This window comes from Oryctolagus cuniculus, chromosome 14, assembly GCF_964237555.1.
Source record: "Oryctolagus cuniculus chromosome 14, mOryCun1.1, whole genome shotgun sequence".
Classification (NCBI taxonomy): Eukaryota; Metazoa; Chordata; class Mammalia; order Lagomorpha; family Leporidae; genus Oryctolagus; species Oryctolagus cuniculus.
The window spans coordinates 43,760,072-43,772,353 of record NC_091445.1 but is presented as its reverse complement, the minus strand read 5'-3'; the positions used below and the strand labels follow the sequence as shown (position 1 = coordinate 43,772,353).

General features: G+C 46.3%; 1 protein-coding gene and 1 long non-coding RNA gene across 4 annotated transcripts in view; one reads left to right on the top strand and one right to left on the bottom strand.

Annotated features, from left to right (window-relative positions):
* Positions 1-5,200, bottom strand: part of OTULIN (OTU deubiquitinase with linear linkage specificity) — a 40,249-nt gene extending 35,049 nt beyond the window's left edge. Inside the window, exon 1 of one of the 3 annotated variants that reach the window (XM_051853561.2) lies at positions 4,898-5,200. In XM_051853561.2, the coding sequence (XP_051709521.1) occupies positions 4,898-5,049 (152 nt within the window). In that variant the 5' untranslated portion in view covers positions 5,050-5,200. The remainder of the gene's footprint in view (positions 1-4,897) is intronic. The other 2 variants (XM_051853560.2, XM_051853562.2) reach the window with 2 other exon arrangements.
* Positions 5,201-5,349: 149 nt separating this feature from the next.
* On the top strand, positions 5,350-12,030 carry LOC108177276 (uncharacterized). The gene is made up of 3 exons (XR_001794098.3): positions 5,350-5,692; positions 9,124-9,227; positions 9,822-12,030. It is a non-coding gene; the product is annotated as an uncharacterized lncRNA (long non-coding RNA).
* The last annotated feature ends 252 nt before the right edge of the window (positions 12,031-12,282 follow it).

Genomic DNA, 12,282 nt, shown 5'->3' with positions numbered 1-12,282 from the left:
TCAGGGTGGGACAGTGTCCACAGATACCTACAGCGTCAGATGATCGCACAGCAAATTTTCTTGTTGAAAACAGCTAAAAAGTGGTGAAGAAAAGACAGAGTCTTGAACAACTCAATTACACTGTTAAAATTTTGAAAGCAAAATGCTAACAATTCCTAATTAGAAAATTCTTAGTTTAGCACCATGACATTATTTTCCAGTCTGTAGTTGCAAGTTCCCATTCAACAGTATTTATCCGGTTTCTCTTAAACAAGAGATGAAATATTGTATTCTTCATATTAAGGCAAAATACCCAACTGAGAAAGCTGTATGGCCCTGCATATTAAATCATAACCAACATTTACTCAAAGATCTGTACAGCACACATTTTTGAAAATTTTAAAAATGTTCCCTATATTCAAACAAAATTATACTATCCCTGAGGAAAAAAGTCGTAAGTTAAAAAGAGTTCAACGAAGTAAAAAGATTTTTCTGTTAAGCCAACTTCTGATTCAGATAAACCTGCAAGGGGTGGTGAAGGAATCAATTCTCAAATTCTCATATATATAGAAAACTAACAAGAAGTCATTTAACCACGTCCCATTTTGAAACTTTGCACCAGGTTCCCCCGAGTTGTGTACAAGAACTGAGTATAAGTTTATCCATCTCCCTGGACTTGGGCTCTGTAGTTCATGTTTAAGTTGGCCTGAAAGACTAACATCCCAGGCAGCATTAGTGAGACAGTGTCAACCAGCATGACACCAAGGTACCCTCCCTTACAGACACAGGAAGAGCAGAGACCACTCAACCTAGCTTTTCTCCACTGGTTAGTAGCTGCAGAGGTACGTGAACAACACATCAAATTTAGGAAAGTACCAGCACCCAGGCCAACATTCCAACTCCCTTCACCAACAGGACTCTCCTTGACTGGCCACTCCCTCTGATTTCCAAAGACATCTTGGGGACAATGCATGCAGTCACCCTCAACATTAAGCTCTGACCCTTAGACACCAACTCTGGACCCTGAAGCAGACTCTTATCAAAGTCAGGAATGAGATAGGAAGAAGTTGCTGTTATCCTATGGAGCACACCTATAAGATGATAGGGGCAGGGCAGAAAACATGTAACACAACAGTATGCCTAGTAACACCCAAAAACAATAGTTTAATACTTTTTTGTTGTTCCTGGCCCCTTTAAAAATAAAGCTTTCAGCAGAACCTTGGTGTAGAAACATAAATACACAAAAAGTTTGCTTTCAATTTCAGAGAGCTTTACAGATGTTATCTTCCCCAACACAGCCAGCCTGGGGATCCCAGATACAAACCCTGACCATTCTCAGGCAAACCAACAAGGGCCATAGGGTAGTCTCTCTTCTCAATTCCCTAAGCATTTCTGGCCTGGCCATGACCACATCCGAGGACAACCTTGGTCCTCAAAGAACACAGTATGGATTAGCTGAGCTGAAGACAAGGAGGAGACAAGAGCCTGGTGTTGGGGGTGGGGAAAGCAGGGGGCAGAACAAGAACTGCTGACAGGAGCTACAAGAGAACTTCCAGAAAAGTCAGCTAATCGAGTCTGACAAGATTTCTTTGGGACCCAAAGTTATCTTCTGATTTATCCTTGACGTCTGTCCAGGAGATGCCAGCCAACCACAGCTCTCAAATGAGCTGATGGGGAAAAAAAAAAAAAGACCATAATGAGGTTTAGAAAGTGGCTTATCCGTGTGGTTTATATTTTTCCCCACTTCTTTCCCCTGTGAAATGGCAGAAAACTTGGTAGAATCAGAGCAATCGACTATTATGTAAGACACTCACACATTTCAAAGTCACATCCCAAATATGTAATTCAGCTGCGAAAGTTAAGCTATGATTTATATTCATAATTACTGACCACTGAATGTATTCAAAAGGAATCTGGGATACTGCAAAACATGTACAGCCTTCTTCTGTTTCCTGTTTCTAGGTGTAAACACTGAGTAGAAAGAAAAGCCTTGGCTCCAATGAATCCCCCCAAAAAAATTTTTTTAAGATTTGAGAGGGAGGGAGGGAGGGGGAAACGGGAGGGAAAGAGAGAGAGAAAAAGAAAGAAAGAGAAAGAGAGGTCTTCCATCTACTGGTTGACTCCCCAAATGGCCACAACATGAGCTGGGCTGATCTGAAGCCAAGAGCCTCCTCCGGGTCTCCCACGTAGTGCAGGGGCCATGTAAGAATTGACATGCATACATTAAATTTCACACTATATAGTGCTTATGTGATACACGCAGTACAGTTTCTCTAGCCCATGAGAAAACATCACAGAGCTAAGAAAAACAGCCTCAAGAACCAACCACTACTGATTCAGAAAGACAAAAAAGGGCTAGAACACCCCAAACTTAAGCTACAATGTTCAAAGTTGACATCTGAGCATTAGTCTCACCTCTTTTATGTCTCCTAAAGGGGAGCAAGATAGAGGCAACAAAAGCAAGTAGAAAAAGAAATTAATCAATCAAAAACTCTAACATTCCAGGAAAAAGAAAAATAAACTGAAGGTCGGTGTCATCAGAAATCATGTCCTCTTGCCTTATTTCACTGAGGAAGCCAGGAAGAGGTAGGGAGGCTCCCACCCAGGCATTAGGGAACACTGGAATCTACTACCAGTGTCTTCCTGGCTAAGCAGCACACAACTCTGAAATTTCCCAATAGCCTCTAAATAACAGTGATTAGAAATTCACACTCACAAAAAAAGGCTGTAATTTCACATCATTCCTTTTCCTCACTCAGTTCTTTCCACTCCCCATTTCCAGAATGTTATTTAATGCAATACATTTTTATATAAAACTCTTATTACTTAAGTTTTATTAGGACAACCAGTAGTAAAAATGTATCAAAGTAATAAACTATATACACAAAACTTTACTGGATAATCTCAAACTCATTTAAGAATGCTATTAATTTTAGAAATAATAGGAATTCTATTTCTACTTTTAGATTTTATAGGTGTAATTACTAAGAAATATTGTTCTCATAAATAGATGGAAATGGGGTTTTGTTAAAACAAATTCTCTGAACTTCTGAATTACATGCCCAAAGTATCATAGTAACTGCTCATTAAATGTTATTTTTAGGCAACAGCTAACAACTCCCAGGTTCTCCAAATGTGCTGAAAACAAAAATAAAAGAAACCACCTGAATTGCAGGGGGCTGATTATCTGGTTATTAGAGCTGATGACCTTCTGTTTTCAGGAAATGTAAGACAAGTGTCTCTTTTGCAATTCTTTCCTAATGTGCAAAATAACAAATCTGTACGACTGAGTAGAATTCCTTTCAGCTTTAGGTCTGTAATCCTACTGACAGTGGACAGAAGAGGCACCTGTGCAAAGAGCACTCTTCCCACCACGGTCCACTTTCCCAGGGGCTTGGACATTGGAGAACCACATACACCAGAACATCTGCCACAGAACCATGCATACTTTTAGGACTGATTTTGGAGTTTTCTCCAACCCTCAATGGGGCATGAAATTGCTCAGGCACAGGCAAAGGCACAGTAAACAGAAGGCAAGCCATCTAAGTGGGGACAGTTCCCCCCATCAGGCAGGAGGAAGGCAAAAGCAGAACCAGCCCTAAACACCAGTTCGAGTCCCAGTTGCTCCACTTCTGATCCAGCTCTCTGCTGTGGCCTGGGAAAGCAGAAGGAGATGGCCCAAGTCCTTGGGCTCCTGTACCTGCTTGGGAGATTCGGAAGAAGCTCCTGGCTCCTGACTTCGAATCAACCCAGCTCCAGCAGCTGCAGCCATTTGGGGAGTGAGCCAGAGGATGGAAGGATGGAAGACCCCCCCCCCTCCCCGCCTCTACCTCTAACTTTGCCTTTCAAATAAATCCTTAAAAAAAGAACCAGCCCTACTTAACTCTGTACAGAACTACAGAATCAGAGTTGTTCTCTAACATGGAGAGCAAACTGGAGAAGCCACAGGCCCCATCAGCTCACACATGGGCTTCTTCAAGGGGTTCAATTAAAAAAGTCAGGTGCTACTATTCAAAAATCAGGATATTAAGTACAGAAGATTCAGCAACTATACGTTGGCAAAGGGATCCTCACCCTAACACAGAAATACACAACCTCTTCTGATCCCCTTGGTCTATACCTGCCAAGCTAGGGGGAGGGGTCGGGACGCCAGGAATTCGAAACATCATGCTCTAAATCGTGCAGACTGTTCCGTGCCTGTCCCGGGTCATTAACTACTGAAGTGAATAACCCCTTAAGTGCACCACCATCATCGCGCTGGGGGGGGGGGGGGGCAGTAAATCAGAGTATGCAAGTGTGATCAAAACAAAGAAGCTGCCTAACTGCCTCCAAGCGCTCCTTTCGAGGAAAGCCAAAGTGGAGGGGGTGGAAGAAGTGCGTTAAAAGCGCACCTAAGCACGTCTTACAGTGCAACTCTCCAGACAACCAACATAAGCGTCAAACTGGCTGCGAACTGAATTCTGGCATTCCGAAGGCACCCAGGTTTCTCCCGGGTTCACCTGCGCGCCCGGTCCCGCGCAGACACCACCAACCTCCCCTGGTCGCCCCTGTTTGACCTAACTAGCTCAGGGGGAACGGGAAATGCGGCCGGGCCAGCTGAGGCTAAAGCGGAATGGGAGAGACTCCAAGTCGGCCCCGCGTCGCGCGGCTCGGGTCCCCGTGGCTGGGGCAGAGCCGACCTAACTTCCTCCCCGCCCCGGCCAGACCGGAGGCAACGCTGAGGGGGTCGGACCCAGAAGGAAATGCGCCCCGGGGGTGCTGCCCAAGCTTCTCCGGAGCTTTCCCGAACTTTGGAAACGCGAAGTCAAACGGGGTGGTAGGGGCGCCCTCGGGAACACGTCTGGACCCCGCACAGGGCAAAAGTCCTTGCCTGAGGAGCGAAGGGCTCCCGCGCCCGCCCCGCGTCCCGCGCACTCACTGCTCGGCCGGGCACCGCGTCGCGAGCCGCGGCTGCCCGCTGGCCGCCGGCTTCCCGCCCTCCCGCGCCGCGGCCCCCGCGTCCCTCGCCGGCGTCTCGGCGCAGCTAGCGCCCGGCCACGCTCCGGGCTGCGGCATGGTCTCCCGGTTCATGCGGCCTTCTAAGCCGAGAGGGTTCAGCCGGCTTGGCGCGACCCCAGAGCCCTTCAGTCTGGGCTCTCGGCCCCGGCAGCAACCACTCAGCAGCCCCGGCGGCCTCGAAGGGTCCGCTGGACGCTTCCGCGCCAGTCACTGCGGCCCGCCCCGCGGCCCTTGACCCGTAACGGAGGGGCGCGGCCGGAGGCGTGGCGGCCGGAGACGCGGCGCATGCGCAGGAGCGAGCGGAGGGGCCTGGGAGAGGCAGCGCGGTGCGACTCCTGCGCATGCTCTGTCGCCGCGCGGCGCAGGCGTGGAGGCATGGTGCTGGGCCCGCTCAAACGGCGGGGCGCGTGGAGGTGGCGAGTCCGAACGTCCCGCCCCGACTTTCCCAGCGTGAAAGTTCTGGCTCGCTCGTTCCCGAGCCGGCAGCCCGTGGCATCGGCTCCCGCGTCGGGCTTGGCGTCCTGACCCGGATGAGGGTGGGAAGGACGGGCCGGTTCAGCTCCACAGCTGAGCGTCCTCTGCTCTCGGATGCGCTGTCCTCCTCTGGCAGTTTTGATTGAAGAGGACTAATGCGAAGGCGTCAGAGATCCGAAGGCGAAACAGTTCATCTCTGGAGGAAGCAGCCGAGTAGCCTTGAAGCGTGAGAAGCGGCTGGGTACGCGGGGTACTGTGCCAGCTAGGCGCCCCCGCCCGTAGTGGGCGTGAGGGGAATAGCCGACCACCTGACCCTGCGTGGTGAGAGGCGGAACAGGGACACAGCAGAGGACTTGAGAGAGAGGAAAGGAAGGGGAGTGCTGGAGACCACCTCGGGGAAACCATGTTGAGCGAACTGAGCAGCGTGTGCTTGATCCTCACTGACAAATTTTGAGGTCAAAGATTTATGTAACCGGCGCCGTGGCTCACTAGGCTAATCCTCCGCCTTGCCGCGCCGGCACACCGGGTTCTAGTCCCGGTCGGGGCGCCGGATTCTGTCCTGGTTGCCCCTCTTCCAGGCCAGCTCTCTGCTCTGGCCCAGGAGTGCAGTGGAGGATGGCCCAAGTCCTTGGGCCCTGCACCCCATGGGAGACCAGGAGAAGCACCTGGCTCCTGCCTTTAGATCAGCGCGGTGCGCCGGCCGCGGCGGCCATTGGAGGGTGAACCAACGGCAAAGGAAGACCTTTCTCTCTGTCTCTCTCACTGTCCACTCTGCCTGTCAAAAAAAAAAAAAAAGATTTATGTATTTGCACGGCAAAGAAAGATCTTCCATCTGCTGGTTCGCTCCCCAAATGCCCTCAACAGCCAGCCCTGGGCCAGCTTGAAGCCGGGAGCTAGGAGCCCCATCCTGGCCTCCCACATGAGTGGCAGGGGCTCAAGTATTTGGGCCATCATCAGCTGCCTTGTCAGGTGCATTAGCAGGAAGCTGGGAGGGAACTGGAGCAGCCGGGACTCATACTGATATAGGATGCCAGCGTGACGAGCCGTGGCTTACCCGGCTGTGCCACAACACATACCCCATGGAAATAATTTTGAAAGAGCTCTACAGTTAGAGAATGGGTGGGAGAAGGCAAGACTGGGAGACTAGATTGTAGGGGGCATCAAAGGGAGAAACTGGGTGGAAAAAACGTTTGCATTCAACGTTTGGAAAGAACTCTGGGCTTGTTTCTTCCTTTTATTTTACTTGAAAAAGTTCTAAATATACATGGTGAAAAATTCAGAGCATATGAAACAATTTCTGAATTTATGCACTTTAAAGATGTGGGATTCTAGTGGGTTGCATAGTGTCCCTAGCCCCACCCCCACCCCGTGTAAATTCATGTTCATCTGGAACCTCACAATATCATCTTAGAAATAGGGTCTTTGCAGATACAATTAACTAAGATGGCGGCTGGTGGTGTGGCACCACAGGTTAAGCCACAGCTTGCCAGTATCCCCTATCAAAGTGCTGGTTTGAATCCTGGCTGCTCTGCACTCCATCTAGCTTCCTACTAATGTGCCTGGGAAGGCAGCATCAGATCGTCCAAATACTTGGTCCCTGTCACCCACATGGGAGACCAGGAGGGAGTTTCTGGCTTCTGGGTTCAGCCTGGACCCAGCCTTGGCCCACTGAGGTCATCTGTGGAGTAAACTAGCAAGTATGAGTTCTCTCCCTCTCACTGTTTCACTCTTTCAAATCAGTGAGTAAAATCTTAGTCTAATGACTGGTGTCCATGAGGACACACTGATTCTAGACACAACATAGGCCCTGTGGAGGCACAAGAAGAGATTGGAGCATTACAGCTAAAAGCATTGCAATGCCAGGAGCAACCAGAAGCCCAGAAGAGGCAAGGATTACTCCAAACTGTCTTCAGAAGAAAATGACTGCCAACAACCTGATTTCAGACTTCTAGCCTCCAAAATGTGGAAGAATACATTTATACTGTATTATTTTGTAATGGCAACCCCAGGAAACTAATATAAGGATCAAGATGAAAAGATCATAAAATCCTATCGTGCCATCACACAGATTCTGGATTCACCGTTTTATTTCAAAGCATTAAAGAAGGTTCTGACAGTATGTTTGGTGCTGACTTGTCTTTTCCCATTATGTGTGTCTAATGAAGAAAACCACTGGATAGGTGTGGGGATCCACTGGCCTACTGTGAGAAGGAGCTGAGTGAAAACTCCATTAATCACTAGACTTCCAGCCGTGCTCAAAGTGCTTCCATGAAATGAAGTGCCAGGGCTGCTTCTGTCTACTGGAAAGGAAGGTATCCAATGGCTTAGGGAGCTTGCAGTATTCGGGAAGATTTATCATATAACACCTGCTTGCCCAGCTGGTCTCCAGTATGGCAGTGGTAAGGTGGTGGAAGCTTTATGATGGTAGGTCACTGGGGGTGCTGACCTCAGAAGGGACTAATGCAGTTCTAGCAGGATGATGACTAGTTCCTATGAGTTTGTCCCAATGAGAGCAAGTTGTTATAAAAACAACAGGCTTGGCCCCTGAATCTGTCCTGTTTCCTGTTTGCATGTGATCTCTCCCTCCTGCCTCTGATCCTTCCATGATGCCATCTGCCATGCTGTGATGTAGCTAGAAGGCCCTTACCAAAGTCAAGTAGATGCTGATTCTGTGCTTTTGAATCTCCAAAACTATAGGTCATGTAAACCTCTTTTCTTTGTGAAGTACCCAGCCTCAAGAGTTTTGTTAAAACAGCAGCAGAAAATGGACTACTACACCTCTCATTGGAACCATTAGACCATGAACCCATCCTGTGGTTCCCTCCCCCTTTCCTGAATGCATAATTAAGAATACATATTTAACAAATGGCAAAACCTCCACACTGATTCCCTGACCTGAGTGAAGACTGGCATCATAGAAATGGCAAAACAGAAGCCTCTAAAACTGATTCTGCCTTTAAAATAATCAACAAAAAGCAGTACCACATTCATAGAGGGATTGCAGAGGTTAGTGCCACTGTCAAGGACTTGAAGAGATGATGATATCCACCACAACTATCTGTTTATTTGAAAGAGTGACAGGAAGACAGAGAGCTTCCATCCGCTGGTTCACACTATAAATGGCCACGACAGCCAGGGGTGGTCCAGGCTAACTCCAGGAACCAGGAATTCCATCTGGGTCTCCCATGTTGCTGGCAGGGGTCCACATACTTGGGCCATCACTGCCTTCCCAGGCTGTATTAGCTGGATCAGAAGTGGAGCAGCCAGGATATGAACCAGCTACAGTGATATGGGATGCTGGTGTCACAAGTGGTGGCTTAACTTGCACCACAATGCCAGCTCCTCATCACATTCCTGTCTAACTCACTGAGTTGGGTACTGAACACAGGTGGGTCTTGGAGAATGGCAGTAGATTCTCATAAACCCAATTATGTGCTGACCTAGTTGACAGGGCCTCACTGTGGAAAAACAACACATCTCCTAGTGCTGCATATGGAGTTATTGCTCTAGCAAATACTTGGCCTCTCTACCTAAGGGGGAAAGGACCCACTAGAAGGAATTTACTCTCAACTGCCAAGACCAGCACTATACCTTCTTGTTCTGCTACAGGGATAATATCAACTCACCAGTCCCATGCTACAATCTGGCCTCATTTACCTTCTCCCTCCACAGAATTCCACATGGGTCCATTGATGAGAATGTGCTGATTAGTCTTTTTGAGCAGGACATAGCCATTATTCCAGATATATTGATGTTTGTGCGTCAGAGGATACGAAGTAAGTCTCACCAAACTTAAGGGGCCTTCTACCTCAATGAAATTTCTAAGTGTGCAGTAGTGTAGGATATATCAAGATATTAATTCTAAGGTGAATTGTTTCTGGCCCTTCCTACAACCAAAAATGAGGGCGGGGTTATGCCTAATAGAAGAGAAGGCTGTATAACAAGTCCAGACTATTGTACAAAGTACTCTGCCACTTGGGCCATGCAGTCTGACAGCCAACAGTGCTTGATGTGATAGTGGCAGATCTAGATGTTACTTATAATCTTTGGCAGGCACCTTCAAGTATAGGTGAATCACATACCAACCCTGAGGATTTTGGTGCAAAGCCCTGGAACAGCTCTTGGTTTGCTCCTGGGCCATGGTAGAGACTGAACATGTGATCATGGGCCACCGTGTTACCATGTGGCCTGAGCTCACTGATATGTCAGGTTATACAGTGTATCTTGGTATGCTGTGATAAACATGACACAGTACCTCTGTGGCTTCCCTCCCAGAAACCCAAGCACAGGGCCAACTAGAAAAAAAAAAAAATCAGGCAATTCCATCAAATGGAGCATCTTACAAAATACTTGACCAACACTCTTCACAGCTTTCCGGCTCGTCAAAAGCATACAAAGTCAGAAACCATCCCAGCCAAGAGGAACCTAAGGAGAGCTGAGGATGAAAGGTATGGTGGTCATCTGAACAGAATTCTGGAACAGAAAAGGACACGGGGTTAAACAAGGGAAATTTGAGCAATGTATGAATGCTGGTTCATCAGTTGTAACAAATGTGCTTTGCTAGCACACTGTGTTATTATGGGCACTCTGTACTATCCTCTCAATTTTCCTGTAAATCTAAAACTATTCCCCAAAAAAGTGTATTATACATTAAGAAATCAAAAATCTAACTCAGATCCCACTTTATAAAGTGTTAAACCAAGACTCTCCAAAGCAATGAAGAATGTCCAGTCATGTTGTTCTTATTTTGTACATCAATTTTAAAAATTGTATTTAAATATTAATGTTTTCATATTTTAATGTTTATTGTATGTTTCTTATATACATAACACATACATCCATACAGAAGTACATTGTGAGCTTTAAGACATGCTTGCTGGAGGTAAATTTGTTACTACTGACATTATAGAACTTATTAGAGAGCTGTGTTAAACCAGTAAGTCAAAACTAGAGTTTCTTAGAGGCAGTCATGAGAAGAAAGCTCATGAACTATGATATAATTAAAACAATTTACCTGTATTTTGCTAAGATGAATAACTAATGACATCTAAAAACTATAATCTTAGGGGGCAGGTATTTGGCCTGGTGGTTGACACCCTTTGGGATACTTGCATCCCATGTTGGACTGCCTTGGTTTGAGTCCCAGCCCTGTTCCTAATGTCAGCTTGCTGCTAATGCATACCCTGGGAGGCAGGAGGTGATGGCTCAAGTACTTGGGGTCTTGTCCAAGTCCACATGGAATACTGGATTAAGTTTCCAGCTCCAGGCTTCAGCTTGGCCCATCCCTGGCTATTGCAAGCATTTGGGGAGTGAACCAGCAGATGGAAGATTGCTCGCTCTCTCTCGCCCTCTCTGTCTCTCTCTCTCTCTCTCTCTCTGTCTCAGTTAAATGAATAAATATTTTTAAAAGTAACTATAAGCTTAGGTAAAATCCTACATAATAACATTGCTAAAAAATAATTCCAGTTTTCAATTTCCTCCTAGAATCAAATATTGGGTAACACTGAATAACTGATAGTGATATGATGGCATTATAATCTGGTAACTTATACTTTGAATCAAAACATCAATTTCAGTGATCTTGCCTAGAATAACTAATATGTAAAAGATTTCAAGTTCCTTTGTGTTGAACACTGCAACCCTCACTTGTAAAGACTGTTCGTGAATACTGCTGAGCTTGATCTTTTGGTGTTGTAATTCTCTTTAAGGAACTTAGAATAAGTCGGACACATTGCCCTCCCTTCCAAATACCATACACATATTTTATAGCTAAGTCAAACCACCCTATATTTTAATCCTATGGAATTCCCCAATGTCAGAGCAATAAAAAAATAGATTTCAAGTGTATTCTGTAGGTCAATTTCAAGCATTCACAGGAAAGGTACTTTTTCATTTATTAATTCTACTTTCATAAGTTCACGAAGTGTATCCAAGCTTGAAAGGAAGTGTTAGTTTCACTTAGAAAGTAACTACTCCAGGAATACCCAAGCATTAATTTGAAAGACTGCTTTTTTGCAATATGCCTTTTGATTATGGAATGCTCATTAATTAAAAAAAGAATGATGCTGGGGGTAGGAACTGACTGTGCCTTCAGTTCTGATACTGAAAGAAATAACTATAGAGAAAAAATAGGGGAAATATTTATAGCCCAATAGAAAAAATATCTTATAGTAGTGTTAGTTTATCTGGAAAGCCCCAAAACTTTCCCCAAGAGTTTTTATTGGGAGAAGTATGGGTCATAATGAAATTTATTTTATTATGAAAATGAAACCATTTTGTACATAAGGAGACGAGAGAGAATGATGCTGTTATAATTTACAGACTGAAAGTTCTGGAAAATATTAAGCCAGTTATTTGCCTCCAGCTAAACAGAATTTCATCCTAAAGACATTATCCAGGCAGATGGTAATCTTAATTTATTTGGAGAGCTTCTACACTGGAATTCCAAACCATTAGTTCCTTAGTGTCTGCAACAGACTGAGTGTGTCCTCCAACCCTCCAAATTCATATGTTGATTTCTTTTTTTATTTTATCTTTCTTTTATTTTTGACAGGCAGAGTGGACAGTGAGAGAGAGAGAGAGACAGAGAGAAAGGTCTTCCTTTGCCGTTGGTTCACCCTCCAATGGCCACCACCGTGGCGCGCTGCGGCCGGTGCACCGCGCTGATCCAATGGCAGGAGCCAGGAGCCAGGTGCTTCTCCTGGTCTCCCATGTGGGTGCAGGGCCCAAGGACTTGGGCCATCCTCCACTGCCCTCCCGAGCCACAGCAGAGAGCTGGCCTGGAAGAGGGGCAACCAGGACAGAATCCGGCGCCCCGACCGGGACTAGAAC